This window comes from Macaca nemestrina, chromosome 17, assembly GCF_043159975.1.
Source record: "Macaca nemestrina isolate mMacNem1 chromosome 17, mMacNem.hap1, whole genome shotgun sequence".
Taxonomy (NCBI): domain Eukaryota; kingdom Metazoa; phylum Chordata; class Mammalia; order Primates; family Cercopithecidae; genus Macaca; species Macaca nemestrina.
In genome coordinates this window covers 76,981,826-77,000,079 of record NC_092141.1, presented here as the reverse complement: position 1 = coordinate 77,000,079, position 18,254 = coordinate 76,981,826, and the positions used below count along the sequence as shown (strand labels likewise).

General features: G+C 43.2%; 1 protein-coding gene across 11 annotated transcripts in view; it reads right to left on the bottom strand.

The window, feature by feature from the left end:
* Positions 1 to 18,254, bottom strand: part of LOC105469038 (bromodomain PHD finger transcription factor) — a 144,135-nt gene continuing 125,881 nt past the window's right edge. For 10 of the 11 annotated variants that reach the window (XM_011719584.3, XM_011719587.3, XM_011719580.3 and 7 more), the window contains 3 exons: positions 17,587 to 17,671; positions 7,754 to 7,940; positions 1 to 904 (listed from right to left, as the gene is read on the bottom strand). In XM_011719584.3, coding sequence (XP_011717886.2) covers positions 868 to 904; positions 7,754 to 7,940; positions 17,587 to 17,671 — 309 coding nt within the window. In that variant the 3' untranslated portion in view covers positions 1 to 867. Of the gene's footprint in view, positions 1,695 to 7,753; positions 7,941 to 17,586; positions 17,672 to 18,254 lie in introns of all 11 variants that reach the window. The other variant, XM_011719582.3, reaches the window with a different exon arrangement.

Below are 18,254 nucleotides of genomic sequence, written 5' to 3'. Positions count from 1 at the left end.
TGTGGGAGAAAAATTATCTCCATTTATTTTGTTTCATATACATCCATAGTTGAATTTTAATACAAAAGAAAAAAATTAGAATCTGACAAATGTTTACAAACAAGATACCTTCAAATAGATTTTACTCATTTTAGCCTGGTGCGGAGTAATTGACAAATTGTACTGTTTATATTCAAGGCAACAGAGTCTGTAGTCCAGGACCACTTAGCCCAACCTTTATGCAAGCTTCATTTTAATCTACCATGAACAATAAACTCATTGTTGATTCCCAGTTGTGTGTGTGTGCACATGTGTACATAGCAGCTCCTTTCATAGAAAGAAAAGACATCTAGAGGTCGTCTTGTACTTTTACCTACAGGAATCATGATAAGATACAGATGATTATATGTAACCGGGGCTGGATTTTATAAGAAAAAATAATTAGCTGACAAATGAGGGCAGCGATAAAAAAGCGTCTTTTTTGCAACAATAAATAAATACAGTCAAAAGTTTTCTGTGAGACTCTAAACCAGCTTCTTCACTGAAGAGCAGACGTGGCATTTCCATGGAGTTACACTTGACCCCATAGTATCTTTTTTTCTTGCTTTCTTTTTCTTTTTTTTTTCAATAAACAAAGTTTTCTCGCTTCTGCCACAATAGTAAAACCATTTGATCTTGACAAGATAATGGTGTCGTTGACTTTGCTTTTTTCTTGTCCGTTGGACAAAATTGGCCAAGAATATAATTGGACTGTTATGACCAATAAAAACGAAGTTTAGGTCAAGTCTTGTCAGGATAGCCTGACTAAAAACATCTGGCTCCTTAATTTAAAATAGTTCAGACAACCAGATTCTTGCTGTGTTTTATGTTAGGTTAACACGCTGAACTTTAAGAAGCTGTAGACTGCAGTTTGTTGTTATGAGACCTACAGAATATAGAAAAAAGGGAACAATTAAGCACCCTTCATTTTTGAAAACAATGATGCTTTATGCGGATGCCAAGGTCAGTCAGTCTGGGAGAAGCAGCCATGTTCTTTCATTCACCCTTGGCAAGCGAATAGAAAAGAACGATTAAGAAATTTTTAACCTATAATATTCAAACTTTTCACTGTACACTAAACATAATAACTCACTGGAAAAAGCCAATATTAAAATATATATATATAATATTTGTCTAATAAAGATTACAATATTTTCAGCCAACTGGACAAATAGAGGCATTTACAGAAGCATTACCATTGTGGTGAAAGGTGTGCGTGTGTGTGTGTGTGTGTGTGTGTGTGTGTTTATTTACATCGATGAGGGGAATATAAAGGGAAAAATATGCTTAAAAAAAAAAAAAGCAACCTTAAAATCACATTTTTTCTATTAAAGTCCAGAAAGTCTCCCTTCTAGTTTCACAGTTTTATTCACAACTTTCATTAGTAAACCAAATTACTGTACAGTTACCAGGACTAAGTCAAAGGACTTTATATTGCAATAGCAGATAAATACAGTATTCCAAGAGTTTACAATTTTTAAATACATTGTTCAACATGGCTGCTAGAATAAATGTTTTACCACGATACATCTTTAACATTAAAAAATTATATTAACTAATCTGACTTTTTGGGGGGCAATTTTGAATTAGGTAATCACGAGGTACAATAAAACAAAGAGTGACCACAACATCCAGTTCTGATTCCAGTTAAAAATTCAGACTAAAGATATCACAATCTGTAAGAAAAGAAAGAATATGGATGGTATAAATGATGAATTATAACAAAGTGCAGTAATGAAAAAAATGTGCAAACAATGCTGGAGATCATAAATTAAAATGGGAAAATATGGCAAAGGAAATTCTGGAAATCCATACATAAATCAAGTATCAATAACTGGCTAGTTATGTTTCATTCTGCCTTAAATCTGGAAATTCCCTAAAAAGGCAATAGCAAGTTGCCCTTATACAATTCTTTACACTGTAATTTTGTTTTGTTTTGAGACAAGGTCTCGCTCTCTAGCCCGGTCTGGAGTGCAGTGGCGCAATCACAGCTCACTGCAGTCCCAACCTCCAGGGCTCAGGTGATCCTCCTACCTCAGCCTCCTGGGTAGCTGGGACTACAGGCACGTGCCACCATGCCCGGCTAATTTTTTCGTAGTTTTTATAGAGATGGGGATTCCCCATGTTGCCCAGGCTGGTCTCAAACTCCTGGGCTCAAGCAAACTGCCTGCTTTGGCTTCTCAAAGTGTTGGTATCACAGGCGTGTGCCACTGTGCACAGCCTAATTTGTTTATTTAAGCAGAATTGAGCAAACTTCTCGATTCAGCTCCCATGTGCTTTAATGAAAATTATGTCAACTTGAGTATATTAAAAAGCTACATAAAATAACCAGGTGGCAAGAAGCCATCGTAAGTGGCCCCTTCACTGTGCAGGCCCAGCCTAGGCCTCCATCTCTCCTTTACCAAGTTCCCTTTGTCTTGCCTACAGGCAATTTCCTCTCCTTCATCAGCAGTTACCAGCAGTCATCCTCTGGGTTCTGCCAGCAAGCTGGCACCAGGGTAGGATTCTCACCCCTTGGCTTCTACCTCACAGATACCACCAAAGGCCTTTCCAATTTAAAAAAGCAATTTTAGAAACTGAACTAGAGGAATAACCATGATGCACAAATCAAAAAGCATAGAGGGGCTTATAATGAGAAGTTGTGCTCCTCTGTCCTACCTTAACTCCATCTGAAATCCAGGCTGGCTCCCTATGATCAATTCCTTTGACTTTTCAGTTCTCTGGGTAGATTTCTTTTTCTTTTTGAGACGGAGTCTCAATGTTGCCCAGGCTGCAATGCAGTGGCGGGATCTCTGCTCACTGCAAACTTCTCCTCCCGGGTTCAAATGATTCTCCTGCCTCAGCCTCCCCAGTAGGTGGGATTACAGGTGCCTGTCCCCAAGCCCAGCTAATTTTTGTATTTTCAGTAGAGATGAGGTTTTATCATGTTGGCCAGGTTGGTCTTGAACCCCTGACCTCAAGTAGTGATCCACCCACGTCAGCCTCCCAAAGTGTTAGGATTACAGGCATAAGCCACCACACCCAGCCTGAGTAGGGTTTTTTTTTTTTTTTTTTTGAGTCTCACTCTTGTCACCTGGGCTGGAGTGTAGTGGTACGATCTGCAACCTCCGCCTCCCAGGTTCAACTGATTCTCCTGTCTCAGCCTCCCGAGTAGCTGGGACTTACAGATGTGCACCACCATGCCTGGCTAATTTTTTTATTTTTAGTGTAGACGGGGTTTTACCATGTTGGCCAGGCTGGTCTCAAACTCCTGACCTTAGGTGATCCGCCTGCCTCGGCCTTCCAAAGTGCTGGGATTATAGGCATGAGCCACCACCACACCCGGCCAGGGTAGATTTCTTATACAGCTATTTCTTGTTTTATCAACTTTTGTTTAAGCCCTGCTATGGCAATGAGAACCAAGCTCACTTAACCATTTTCTCACCTCCCTTTTTGAGTCTCGAGTTTTATTTCCCTATAATTTAAAAATTACATAATTCTATGCTTTGTCTATAGGGTGATTCTAAAAGTTGAAAATCAATGTCATTATTTTTATTATTTTTGAGACAGAGTTTTGCTCTTGTGGCCCAGGCTGGAGTGCAGTGGCGTGGTTTTGGTGCACTGCAACCTCCACCTCCCAGGTCCAAGTGATTCTGTCTCAGCCTCCTGCGTAGCTGGGATTACAGGCATGTGCCACCACACCTAATTTTTGTATTTTTAGTAGCGACGGGGTTTCAGCATGTTGGTCAGGCTGGTCTCAACTCCTGACCTCAGATGATCCACGCACCCTGGCCTTCCAAAGCACTGGGATTACAGGTGTGAGCCACTGTGCCTGGCCCAATGTTACTACGAAAATGTAAATATTTTTCTCTGTAGCACCTAGTCTTTTGCTAATAGGGCTCTTTTTTTTTTTTTTTTTTTTTTTTTTTTTTTTTTTTTTTGAGACAGGGTCTTATTGTGTCGTCCAGGCTAGAGTGCAGTGGCATGAACATGGCTCACTGCAGCATCTACCTCCTGGGCTCAATCCTCCCACTTCAGCCTCTGAAGTAGCTGGGACCACAGGTGCACATCACCATGCCTGGCTAAATTTTATGTTTTGTAAAGATGGGGTTTCGTCATGTTGCCCAGGCTGGTCTAGAATTCCTCGGCTCAAGCATCCTCCTGCCTCAGTCTCTCAATGTGTTGGGATTACAGGCACGAGCCACCGTGCCCAGCTAACAGAGCACACTTACACAACTTTCTGTTTTTAGTGGTGTTTCTAATTGCCTTTCATTTTTATCCCTGACATTCTTCGGCTTAATCATAGCCTTATGTTTTTCTGTCTTAAACAAATTATCTAATGTATGAGTCATTTTCTTGCTCTACTGAGCCTCTGGGGAGTGCTCCATTCTCCTGTTAGGATTTGGACTGCTGACATTTTACAGCCTGCTGTACAAATGTCACCTTGGGTCAGAGTAATTCTCATTGCTTTCCTGAACCTCCTGTTTTCTGAACTCAAATAAACAAAAATTTCTGGCCAGGCGCGGTGGCTCACGTCTGTAATCCCAGCACTTTGGGAGGCCAAGGCAGGGGGATCACGAGGTCTGGAGTTTGAGACCAGCTTGGCCAACATGGTGAAACCTCGTCTCCACTAAAAATACAAAAATCAGCTGGGCATGGTGGTGGGCGCCTGTAATCCCAGCTACTTGGGAGACTGAGGCAGAAGAATTGCTTGAACCCAGGAGGCAGAGGTTGCAGTGAGCCAAGATTGTGTCACTGAACTCCATTCTGGGCAACAGAGTGAGACTGTCTCAAAAAAAAAAAAAAAAAAAAATTTCTGGCCCAGTGCAATGGCTCATGGCTGTAATCCCAGCACTTTGGGAGGCCAAGGCTGGTGGGAGGATTGCTTAAACTCAGGAATTCAAGACTAGCTTGGATCATAGCAAGACCCTGTCCCTAATTAAAAAGATACATCATGGCCGGGCGCGGTGGCTCACGCCTGTTAATCCCAGCACTTTTGGAGGCCGAGGCGGGCGGATCACCTGAGACTGGGAGTTTGAGACCAGCCTTGCCAACATGCAGAAACCCCTGTAATCCCAGCTACTAGAGAGGCTGAGGCAGGAGAATCCCTTGAATCCAGGAAGGCGGAGGTTGCAGTGAGCCGAGATGGCGCCATTGTACTCCAATCTAGCCTGAGCAACAAGAGTGAAACTCCGTTTCAAAAAAAAAAAAAAGATGCTTTTCTTTTTTTTTTTGAGACAGAGTCTCGCTCTGTCGCCCTGGCTGGAGTGCAGTGGCGCCATCTCGGCTCACTGCAAGCTCCGCTGCCGGGGTTCACACCATTCTCCTGCCTCAGCCTCGGGAGTAGCTGGGACAACAGGTGCCCCCCCACCACGCCCGGCTAATTTTTTTTTTTGTATTTTTAGCAGACATGGCATTTCACTGTGTTAGCCAGGATGGTCTCGATCTCTTGACCTCGTGATCCACCCACCTCGGCCTCCCAAAGTGCTGGGATTACAAGAAGATCATTAAAAAGAAAAAATTTGTTTCCTTATTTTTGATAGCACACATTTTTTTTTCTTCTGAGATGGAGTCTCACTCTGACACCAAGACTGGAATGCAGTGGCACAATCTCAGCTCACTGCAGCCTGTGCCTCCCAGGTTCAAGCGATTCTCATGCCTCGTCTCCTGTGTAGCTGAGACTACAGGCGTGCACCATTATGCCCGCCTAATTTTTGTATTTTAAGTAGAGATGGGGTTTCACCATGTTGGCCAGGATGATCTTGAACTGCTGACCTCAAGTAATCCACCTGCCTTGGCCTCTCAAAGTGCTGGGATTACAGGCTTGAGCCATCGTGCCTGGCCAATAGCACATACTTTTTAAAAATACCTGCCAAGAAAGGATGTCCTGAGTCCTCACGTGACTGAAAATGTATTTATTCTGCCTCTAAACTTGACTGTTTGGATGCAACTGACAATTTTTTTTTTTTTTTTTTTTTTTTTTTTTTTTTTTGAGACGGAGTCTCGCTCTGCCGCCCAGGCTGGAGTGCAGTGGCCGGATCTCGGCTCACTGCAAAATCCGCCTCCCGGGTTCACGCCATTCTCCTGCCTCAGCCTCCCGAGTAGTTGGGACTACAGGCGCCCGCCACCGCGCCCGGCTAGTTTTTTGTATTTTTTTTTTTTTTTTTTTTTTTTTTTTTGAGACGGAGTCTCGCTCTGTCACCCAGGCTGGAGTGCAGTGGCCGGATCTCAGCTCACTGCAAGCTCCGCCTCCCGGGTTCACGCCATTCTCCTGCCTCAGCCTCCCGAGTAGCTGGGACTACAGGCGCCTGCCACCTCGCCCGGCTAAGTTTTTGTATTTTTAGTAGAGACGGGGTTTCACTGTGTTACCCAGGATGGTCTCGATCTCCTGACCTCGTGATCCGCCCGTCTCGGCCTCCCAAAGTGTTGGGATTACAGGCTTGAGCCACCGCGCCCGGCCGTTTTTTGTATTTTTTAGTAGAGACAGGGTTTCACCGTGTTAGCCAGGATGGTCTCGATCTCCTGACCTCTTGATCCGCCCGTCTCGGCCTCCCAAAGTGCTGGGATTACAGGCTTAAGCCACCGCGCCCGGCCAATCATTTTTTCTTAAACTTTTAGATTTATTCTTCCATAATCTTCTAGCACTAAATGTCATAGCAGAAAAATCTGACACCAATCTAATTCTTGTTTCATAGATTGTCTGTTTTATCTAAGAGTTTCTTTTATTCTTAGCGTTTGGAAATTTTATAGTGATGTATGTAGGGGTGAGTCTTTTTCCATTTGTCCACCTGGTTTATAAGGTTTATCAACTGTCTCCCTTGCTCCCCCCTACCCCTCATAGAGTGCAAGGGCCTTAATTTATTCACTGCTAAATTCCCTGTATCTGGTGCACACACATCAGGTTCTCAAAAGTCATTTGCTGAGTGAAGGAATTTATTCTGCTAGAATTTAAAGTCCTGTGACTATCATCAGCTCAGCAAATTTTTCTTTCATTCTTGTCTTTTTTTTTGAGACAGGGTCTCACTCTGTCACTCAGGTTGGAGAGCAGTGGTGTAATTACAGCTCACGGCAGCCTTGAACTCCTGGGCACAGTGATCTTCCTGTCACAGTCTCCTGAGTAGCTAGGACAACGGGTATATGCCACTATGCCCGGTTAATTTTTAAAATTTTTGTAGAGACACAATCTCACTGTGTTGACAAAGCTGGGAATTCCACCCCCCCACCCCCTACCGTGAGAGTCTCATTGTCACCCAGGCTGGAGTGCAGTGGTGTGATCTTGGCTCACTGCAACCTCTGCCTCCCAAGTTCAAGTGATTCTTGTGTCTCAGCCTCCCAAGCAGCTGAGATTACATGCGTGTGTCACCATACCTGGCTAATTTTCGTATTTTTAGTAAGAGACGGGGTGTCTCCATGTTGGCCAGGCTGGTCTTGAACTCCTGATCTCAGGTGATCTGCCTGCCTTGGCCTCCCAAAGTGTTGGGATTACAGGTGTGAGCCACTGCGCCTGGCCACTTTGTGAATTTTAAAAAAAGACTTTAAGCAGATCAACGACAAATCCAGCAATTTCCCAATATTTTGTCTGTCCACTTCTCCTTGCCAGTAGATTATAACCCTGGAGTCTTGATTTTTTGTTTTTGTTTTTTAAAGATATTTAAGGTTAAATTACCATAAACTGCACTGGTTGAATCTTGAGACAGAGTAGTATAAAAAGAGTGAAGAGCTGAATTAATTCAGAACACTGAACCCATTTGCTCACCTGCTAGCTTTGAATCCTTTCAATTTCTGTACAAAGAATGATTCAAGAACTTCTGCACACTGGTAAAACGGGGAGTCACTTGGATTGTAGTAACGACAGTTATCAAAAATTTTGGTCATATCTGCCACAAATTCCGTCAGCTTTTCATAATACCGTCTTTGTACTCTTTCTTCCATGGTGGCAAGGTCTTAAAAACACAAAATGTAAAACATTTTCAGAGCTTTAAGGTTTTTCCAATGTGAATATCCTCTGAAGTTCTAACAAATATATATGTTTACTTTGCAAGCAGTCCTGGAACCAGGCTGGTTCACCCTGGAGGTTATTTTGCAATTCATGAAGAACAAAAGAGTACTTTTCCAATTTTGTTTCTGGCTGAGGTTCTAATATATGAATCCTGGCTGCTGTTAAGAAGGTTCTTTTACTTTCAGTTAACTGCATAGAAGAGTCCTTCATTCAAATGGTTTGAGATCAATGAAACACACCAACATGATCTATACATATCTAAGTATAACACATTTCTACATGCAAACACTTTAGTATATGTACAAAGAAAAGGTGGGAATCCAGAATTAAGAACAAAGTCTCTGTACTAGTGGCTTTATGATCCTTGCATTAGACTTTAATATTGCTTTTTTATTCATTTTTACTGTTACCTTATATTTGTGACAAAGTGATACTGTCTTACCATTCATGACTGCAATGATAAGTGTCCACTTAAATGTAAGGGAAAAATATTAGCTGATACGAATATTAGTATGTAATAGTACAGGCAATATGTAGAAAGGAGAAAATCATTATGGTGATAGATGGGTGTAATATTGTGAAATATATACTTAGTCTTTGTCCCGATTTCTTGACACTTAGCTCCTAACACGGTTGGAATCTCCAGAGTGGTAACTTTCTTTTATATGTTAATGACTGGTGGCTGGAATTCCCTAGATAGCTTCGGAATGGGGGATGGTCACCGGAAGGACCTAGTCAGGATTAGAGGGTTGGGACTTTCAGTCCCATCCCCCAACCTCCGGAAGGGAAGAGGGGCTAAAGGTTAAACTGATCACCAATGGCCAAGGGTGTAATCACTCATGCCTACGTAATGAAGCTTCCCTAAAAACCCAAAAGGACTGGGTTCAGAGAGCTTCCTGATACAGCTGAACGTGTGGACGTGACTGGCAGGTGGTGTGCCCAGAGAGGGCATGAACGCCCCTCCCCACAGCGTTGCCCTGTGCATCCTCTCCACCTGGTGTTCATCGGAATCCTTTGCAGTGTCCTTAATAAACCGGTAAGCCTAAGTAGGTGTTTCCCTGAGTTCTGTGAGCTGCTCCTGCAAATTACTGAATCTTAGGAGAAGCTTGTGGGAACCCTGATTTATAGCCAGACGGTCAGACATGCAGGTAAAACAACCTGGGGATGGCAATTAGCATCTGAAGAGGGGGTAATCTTGGGGACTGAGTCCCCAGCCTGTGGAATCTGACCCTATCTTCAGGTAGATAGTGTCAGAATTGAATTGAATTAGAAGACACCCAGTTAGGGTCTGAAGCAGACGACTGGATTGGTTGTTCATGGGGAGAAATCCCCACCCACTTCTTGGCGACCAGAGGTCAGCAAACAGAATTCTCCCACGTTGATTGTAGTGAGAGCGCACAGGAAAACAAATTTGTTTTTTTTTTTTTTTTGCTGTAGAGCAGGCAACTGCTTTGGAATGTACTGACTGAAATAAATCTACCTGAAACAACACTGATCCTAGGAGAACGCTGTGCTTGAAATAAAATTCTGTATACAATTTGACATAAATATCTGAGAGAGTGAAAGGCCAGTAATCTCCAATCTATCTAGGGTGCACAGACAACACATTCCAAACTAAAGCTTCGTGAATATTTTTGAATTTGAAAGTGACTTGAAAGTTCATCCAATAAGTAAAAGTCCTAGAATACCTAAGAAACAGCTGAAAAGTAAAAGTAATGAGAGAGAATCTTATCTGTCAGCCATTAAAAACTATTCTAAAGCTGTGATAACGCAAAGTGTGGCAGCACGCAGAACACCACAAACACTAACACAGACAAGTTCAAACCACGAACAGATTTAACTGTATCTAGTGTAAGAATTTCACATATGTTAAGGATGTCCCTTCAGGTCAGTAGGGAAAGGAGTTCATTCATAAATGAGGTTGCGGCCGGGGTGGCTCACGTCTGTAATCCCAGCACTTTGGAGGCCGAGGTGGGCGTATCACCTGAGGTCAGGGGTTCTGAGACCACCCTGGCCAACACAGAGAAACCCCATCTCTACTGAAAATACAAAAATAAGCTGGGCATGGTGGCACATGCCTTTAATCCCAGCTACTAGGGAGCCTGAGGGGAGAATCCCTTGAACCCAGGAAGTGGAGGCTGCAGTGAGCCAAGATCGCACCACTGCACTCACCACTGCCTGGGCGACAGAGCGAGACAACGTCTCAAAAAACAAAAGCAAAAACGAAAAAAAGAGTTTGAGGCAACTGCCTACATATCTGAAAAAAAAAAAAAAATTCTATCTCATTATATGCCAGATAATTCTGAGTTTATTAAAATCCAAGGGCAAAAATTAAAACCATAAAAAGTACTAGGAGACAAAACACTGTAAATGTAGTAACTGAGCTGTATATACAAAAATGATTAAAATGGCAAACTGTGTTATATATATTTTAGTATACACACACACACACACCTCTTTGAAAGCTCCAGTTTATGTAGTTTTAAAAAAAATGTGTAAATGTAAAGAACTGTGAAAATACACATAGCTGGATTCCAAGCAAGACTTGGCACATCAATGCTGTAGGTTCATGTAAGGTGTACAGGAAAGAGCGAACACATCACACTAGGACATTCTTGGTTCATACTTATATTATGTGCTGGTTACTACTGCTTGACTAATTTTCGTTTTAATAAAGTATGTGAATAACGCTTGGACACCGAATGGCTCCAAGTTAATTAGATATCCCTTAAATTTAGTCCTAGAACACATAGGTGAGTATATATCATGGAAGAGGAAAAAGACTCCAAGCATGATGCCTATTTATGATTAATAGATATGACTCCAAAAAATGTTAAAAACTACCATATGCCAAAAAAATCATAAAACTTTTACTTCTTTTTAGTATACAAATAGCCCTTAAAGGCCGGGCGCGGTGGCTCAAGCCTGTAATCCCAGCACTTTGGGAGGCCGAGACGGGCGGATCATGGGGTCAGGAGATCGAGACCATCCTGGCTAACCCGGCGAAACCCCGTCTCTACTAAAAAATTCAAAAAAAAAAAACTAGCCGGGCGAGGTGGTGGGCGCCTGTAGTCCCAGCTACTCGGGAGGCTGAGGCAGGAGAATAGCGTGAACCCAGGAGGCAGAGCTTGCAGCGAGCTGAGATCCGGCCACTGCACTCCAGCCTGGGCGACAGAGTGAGACTCCGTCTCAAAAGAAAAAAAAAAGACAAACAAACAAACAAACAAATAGCCCTTAAATAGCCAGATGTGGTGGCTCATGTCTGTAATCCCAGCACTTTGGGAGGCAGAGGCGGGCGGATTACCTGAGGTCAAGAGTTCAAGACCAGCCTGGTCAACCAACATGGTGAAACCCCATCTCTACTAAAAATACAGAAATTAGCTGGGTGTGATGGTGGGCGCCTGTAATGCCAGCTACTCGGGAGGCTGAGGTGGAAGAATCAGTTGAACCCGGGTGCTGGAGGTTGCAGTGATTCAAAATCATGACACTGTGCTCCAGCCTGGGCAACAGAGTGAGACTCCTTCTCAAAAAATGAAAATATAAAATAAAAGCCCTTAAATAATACTGATAACAATATAAATATCTCGAGAGAAAAATAGAATATGTAAATAGGATACTCTTACATAAAAACACTTTCTTTGACAAATTAGCAGAAATTAAAAATGATAACACTGGCCTATTAACAGAGGTTACCTGTAGGGGACAATATGGGAGTAGTGGTAAATATTACATTTTACATCTCTGTAACATCTGCATTTGTACACTATAAAACACACTACTTTTGAAATAAATATTTTCAAAGACAAAAAATATGCCACTCAAAAGAGTGATAATACTCAGTGTTTTTCAAGAGTGCAGACAGAATGTTATAGATATACACAATTAGTGGAAGCTGGTTCAATTTGCTAATGTGTAATTTTTATCTTTTTTCTTTTTTTTTTTTTTTGAGAAGGAGTCTCGATCTATCACCCAGGCTGAAGTGCAGTGGCACGATCTCGGCTCACTGCAACCTCCACCTCTTGGGATCAAGCAATTCTCCTGACTCAGCTTCCTGAGTAGCTGGGATTACAGGCACGCACCACCATGCCCAACTAATTTTGGTATTTTTAGTAGAGACAGGGTTTTGCCATGTTGGCCAAGCTGGTCTTGAACTCTTGACCTTGTAACCTGCCCGCCTCAGCCTCCCAAAGGGCTGGGATTACAGGCATGAGCCACCGTGCCTGGCCCTGAAGTGTAATTTAAAAATAATTCTTTTTTTTTTTTTGTGACAGGGTCTCACTCTGTTGCGCAGGCTGAAGTGTGGAGGTGTCACAGTGATGAGCCACCCTTGCCTGGCCATTGTTTTTTTTTTTTTAAAAAAAAAAAAGCCGGGCGCGGTGGCTCAAGCCTATAATCCCAGCACTTTGGGAGGCCGAGACGGGCGGATCACAAGGTCAGGAGATCGAGACCATCCTGGCTAACATGGTGAAACCCCGTCTCTACTAAAAATACAAAAAACTAGCCGGGCGAGGTGGTGGGCGCCTGTAGTCCCAGCTACTCGGGAGGCTGAGGCAGGAGAATGGCGTAAACCTGGGAGGCAGAGCTTGCAGTGAGCTGAGATCCGGCCACTGCACTCCAGCCTGGGCAACAGAGCGAGACTCTGTCTCAAAAAAAAAAAAAAAAAAAAAAGCCTAAAAAGGGCCAGGTGCGGTGGGTCACGCCTGTAACCCCAGCACTTTGGGAGGACAAGGTGGGTGAATCCCTTGAGGTCAGGAGTTCAAGATCAGCCTGGCCAACATGGTGAAACCCTGACTCTACTAAAAATACAAAAATTAGCTGGGTGTGGTGGCGCACGCCTGTAATCCCAGATACTCAGAAGGCTGACGCAGGAGAATCGCTTGAACCACGGAGGGAGAGGTTGCAGTAAGCTGAGACAGTGCCACCGCACTCCAGCCCAGGCGATACAGCGAGACTCTGTGTCAAAAAATAAACAAAAACAGTGTACTACATCCCCGCTACTCAAAAGGCTGAGGTGGGAGAATCACCTGGGCCTGGGAGGATGAGGATGCAGTGAGCTGGTGATGGCACCACTGCACTCCAGCCTGGGCAGAACAGCAGCAGCAAAGCCTCAAATATAGTTAGACCCTTTCACCTGGAGACTGTTTTTTTAGAACAAGTACAGGCAGATGTATAAACAAAGATGTTCAGTGACATGTTGTTTTACTAGCAAAAACTACACACAACAAAACTATTGATGGGGGGTGTTAATTTTTTTTTTTTTGAGACGGAGTCTCACTCTGTTGCCCAGGCTGGAGTGCAGTGGCGCGATCTCTGCTCACTGCAAGCTCCACCTCCCGGGTTCACGCCATTGTCCTGCCTCAGCCTCCTGAGTAGCTGGGACTACAGGTGCCCGCCACCACACCTGGCTAATTTTTTGTATTTTTAGTAGAGACGGGGTTTCACCGAGTTAGCCAGGATGGTCTCAATCTCCTGACCTTGTGATCCGCCCACCTCGGCCTTCCAAAGTGCTGGGATTACAGGCATGAGCCACCATGCCTGGCTGGGGGGTGTTAATTTTAATTTCATATAATTAAAAATGATGTAGGTCTATAACAGCTGATGTGAAAAAGTATTAAGTTTACAAAACACATTACCGAACATGATAACTCATTTAAACTTATTTCTATTTAAGAAAATAAAAGTTGCTGATTTTGTTGGTTCCCTTATACCCTTAAAGAAAATTACTATTTTCAGTTTAGTCTATATTGTTCCAGACATTTTCTATGCATTTCTAAACATATCTAGGTACTCTTAGAAAATAAATGTTTACTGCTTAAAATCTGGGTACTGCTCTGTAACTTTCACTTCTTTTCTCAACAACATGTTTTGGGAGATCTGTATTATTATCTTCATTTACCTACTTAGGAGATACAGGAGATTATGTTTAACTTAGTATGGATGGATATCTGTATTTTATTATTATGTTTGTGGGACAAGGTCTCGCTTTGTTGCCTGGGCTGGAATACAGTGGTGTGATTATGGCTCACTAAAGCCTCTACCTCCCAGCTGAAGCGATCCTCCTGCTTCAGTCTCTTGAGTGGCTGGGATCACAGGCATGAGGCACCAGGCCTGGCTAAAGGTTTTTTTTTGGAGACGGACTTTCACTCTTGCTGCCCAGGCTGGAGTGCAATGGCCCAATCTCAGCTCACTGCAACCTCCACCTCCTGGGTTCAAGCAATTCTCCTGTCTTAGCCTCCCAAGTAGCTGGGACTACAGGCATGTGCCTCCACACCTGACTAATTTTGTATTTTTTTTGTAGAGATGGTTTTGCCATGTTGGTCAGACTGGTCTTGAACCCCCAACCTCAGGTAATCCACCCGCCTCAGCCTCCCAAAGTGCTGGGATTACAGATGTGAGCCACCGTGCCCGGCCATTTTTTGCTATTTATTTATTTGAGATGGAGTTTCGCTCTTGTTCGCCAGGCTGGACTCTGCCTCCCGGGTTCAAGCAATTCTCCCGCCTCAGCCCCCTAAGCATTTTTTGTTTTCTTGTAAAGACAGGATCTCACTATGTTGCCCAGGCTGGTATTAAATTCCTGGGCTCAAGCTATCCACCTGCCTTGGCCAAAGTCCTGGGTGAGCCACCATTTGGGGTTTATCTTGGTATTAAAAAAAGCAAAAACAAACAGGAAAACCAGCTCTTCAAGAAAATAATTTTGGTTAAATAAGCTAAGGTATATTCAACTAATGGACCATAAAAAGCCATTAAAATCATGGGTTTTTGAAGAAGATTTACATAGGAAAATGTTTGTATTTACTGTATGATATGAATTTTAACACCCATGCATACAAGAACACACCAAAAGTGATGACTATCTCTTTTTGTTTTTTGAGACAAGAGTTTTTCTCTGTTGCCCAGGCTGGAGTGCAGTGGCACGATCTTGTCTCACAGCAACCTCTGCCTCCTGGGTTCAAGTGATTTTTGTGCCTCAGGGTCCTTAGCTGGGAGGCTAATATCCTCCATGATATATACTCACCTATGTGTTCTCCTAGGACTTTAAGGGATACTTAATTAACTTGGAACCATACAATGTCCAAGCACCTGCCACCACGCCCAGCTAATTTTTGTATTTTTTTTGTAGCAGAGATAAGGTTTCACCATGTTGGCCAGGCTGGTCTTGAACTCCTGATCTCAAGCAATCTGCCCGCCTCAGCCTCCCAAAGTGCTGGGATTATAGGCATGAGCCACTGTGCCTAGCCCCGGCTGATTTAAAAAAAATTTTTTTGGAGAGACAGGGTTTTGCCATGTTGTCCAGGCTGGTCTTGAAATCCTGGGCTCAAGCCATCCACTTGTCTTGGCCTCTCAAAGTGCTGGGATTATAGGCATGAGCCACTGTGCCCGGCTTATCTTCTTTATTTATTTTGTTTATTTTTTATTTTTTTTGAGATAGAGTTTTGCTCCTGTTGTCCAGGCTGGAGTGCAGTGGCACAATCTTGGCTCAATACAACCTCTGCCTCCCAGGTTCAAGCGATTCTCCTGCCTCAGCCCCCCGAGCAGCTAGGATTACAGGTATGTGCCACCATGCCGGGCTAATTTTGTGTAGTATTTATTTTCTAAATTTTCTTTTTCTTTTTCTTTTTTTTTTGAGACGGAGTCTTGCTCTGTCACCCAGGCTGGAGTGCAGTGGCACAATCTCGGCTCACTGCAAGCTCTGCCTCCCAGGTTCACGCCATTCTCCTGTCTCAGTCTCCTGGGTACCTTCTCAATGGTGACTACCCAAATTTGAAATATGTACAATGATTAACTCCTTCCATTTTCAGCATCGGGAGAACAGAGGTAATAACTACTTGTTTATGTTTGTTTTTCAGAGACAGTCTTCATTTATTTCCTCTTCATGTTTCCCCCTCTTTGAAGCTGCCATGAAACACAAACTCTTCTCATTTAAAAAAATGCTTAGCTGGCTTTTGGAACATAATTCTTTCATTAGCAGTAAGTGATCCTTTGGAAGCTTTTAACTACGTTTTAATTTTTCTAATTTCTTTTGCAGATAAATTATTTTTTAATACAATCATTTGTAGCCATTAGTGTTGATACAATTACTTGTGGCTGCTATTACCATTTTTTTCTGGGAAATGAGGAGTATATTCTCTCTAGTTCATCAAATTTGCTCTCCTTCAGAAAAAGATGAGGCAGAATTGAATGGAGAAGGATGAGAGGATCAAAGAGACCACAACCCAATCATTAATTTCACTCATTCTTTTATAAAGCTGCATAATACTCCAGTCAGACACCATTTGATATAGCTACGCTATTGATGGCTACTTATTTCATTTCCAATCCTTTGTTTTTTTTTTTTGAGATGGAGTCTCGCTCTGTTGTCCAGGCTGGAGTGCAGTGGCGCGATCTCTGCTCACTGCACGCTCTGCCCTCCTGGGTTCACGACATTCTCCTGCCTCAGCCTCCCGAGTAGCTGGGACTACAGGTTCCTGCCACCTCGCCCGGCTAGTTTTTTGTATTTTTAGTAGAGACGGGGTTTCACCATGTTAGCTGGGATGGTCTGGATCTCCTGACCTCGTGATCTGCCCGCCTCAGCGACTCAAAGTGCTGGGATTACAGGCGTGAGCCACTGCGCCCAGGGGTTTTTTTTTTTTTTTTGGACGGAGTCTCACTCTGTGGTACAGGCTGGAATGCAGTGGTGTGATCTCGGCTCACTGCAACCTCTGCCTCCCGGAGTGCTGGGATTCCAGCGTGAGCCACCCTGCAATTTCCAATGTTTTTGTAATTATAAACACTCCCACAATGAACATACTTGTGTGCCTGTAAATCCTAAGAAATGAAACTGCTGGGTTCAAGAGTATGCACAATTGGCTGGGCATGGTGGCTCACACTTGTAATCCCAGCACTTTGGGAGGCTAAGGGGGGCGGATCATGAGGTCAGGAGATCGAGACCATCCTGGCCAACGTGAAACCCTGTCTTTATAAAAAATATAAAATTTAGCCAGGTGTGGTGGTGCATGCCTATAGTCCCAGCTACTCGGGATGCTGATGCAGGAGAATTGCTTGAACCTGGGAGGTGGAGGTTGTAGTGAGGTGAGATTGCACCAGTGCACTCCAGCGTGGCAACAGAGCGAGACTCTGTCTGAAAGAAAAAAAAAAAAAAAAAAAAAAAAGACCGGGCGTGGTGGCTCACGCCTGTAATCCCAGCACTTTGGGAGGCCGAGGCGGGTGGATCACAAGGTCAGGAGATCAAGACCATCCTGGCTAACACAGTGAAACACCATCTCTACTAACAATACAAAAAATTAGCCGGATATGGTGGCAGGCGCCTGTAGTCCCAGCTACTTGGGAGGCTGAGGCAGGAGAATGGCATGAACCCGGGAGATTGCGTCACTGCACTCCAGCCTGGGTAACAGAGCGAGAGACTGTCTCAAAAAAAAAAAGAGTATGCACAACTAAACTTTAATAGATACTACAAATTTACCCTCCAAAGTGACCATACCAATTTATACCCCCACCAGCCTTGCTAAAAATATTCTAAGATATTAATTTTATGGATAATAAAACATCCACTGAGACTTCTGAAGAACTTCATATTCAACTCATGTACTTACCCATAGGTTCCTTAATAACACCATAATAATCTGGTGCATCATTAGGATCTACTGGTTCAAGGAAAGGCCAGGCCATCTTATGGGCCTATAATGAAAAAGCAGCATCATTATTGTCAGTGAAAACACTAATTCCATTTAAGTTTCTCAGCTGAGTTACTACATCAATGAACCCAAAAGTCAGTCTTAAATTTGATACATGAAATACTTTATATTAGGTGATTTCTGCTCTAGTAATAAGTTACCTAAGATGAGTCTCCTCTACAATAATGGTACTCAAAGGCTGGTCAGAAGACCTTGTGTGGGGGGTGGAGCACAAGCTTAGAAGTCACAAAATCAGTATTCTGAGCCCTACATGATGAGTTGTCACTGAGTGATGCTGGCATTGCAATCACTTCTATAAACAGGTGGAATGGGTTCAAAGTGTGGAGTCATTACCACAGCTGGTTAATGATGAGGTGGCAGAGATGTGTCGTTAAATAACATTCAACCACATATTGAGACTATGATTCTCTTTTTAGTTACTTCAATTCTTGTGATTATGATAACAAGAGGAGAAAGTTTCAATCCAGTGCACTATATCCTTTTATTTCCCCCCATTTTTTTGAGATGGGGTCTTGCTCTGTCATCCAGGCTGGAGTGGAGTGGCATGACCATAGCTCACTGTAGCC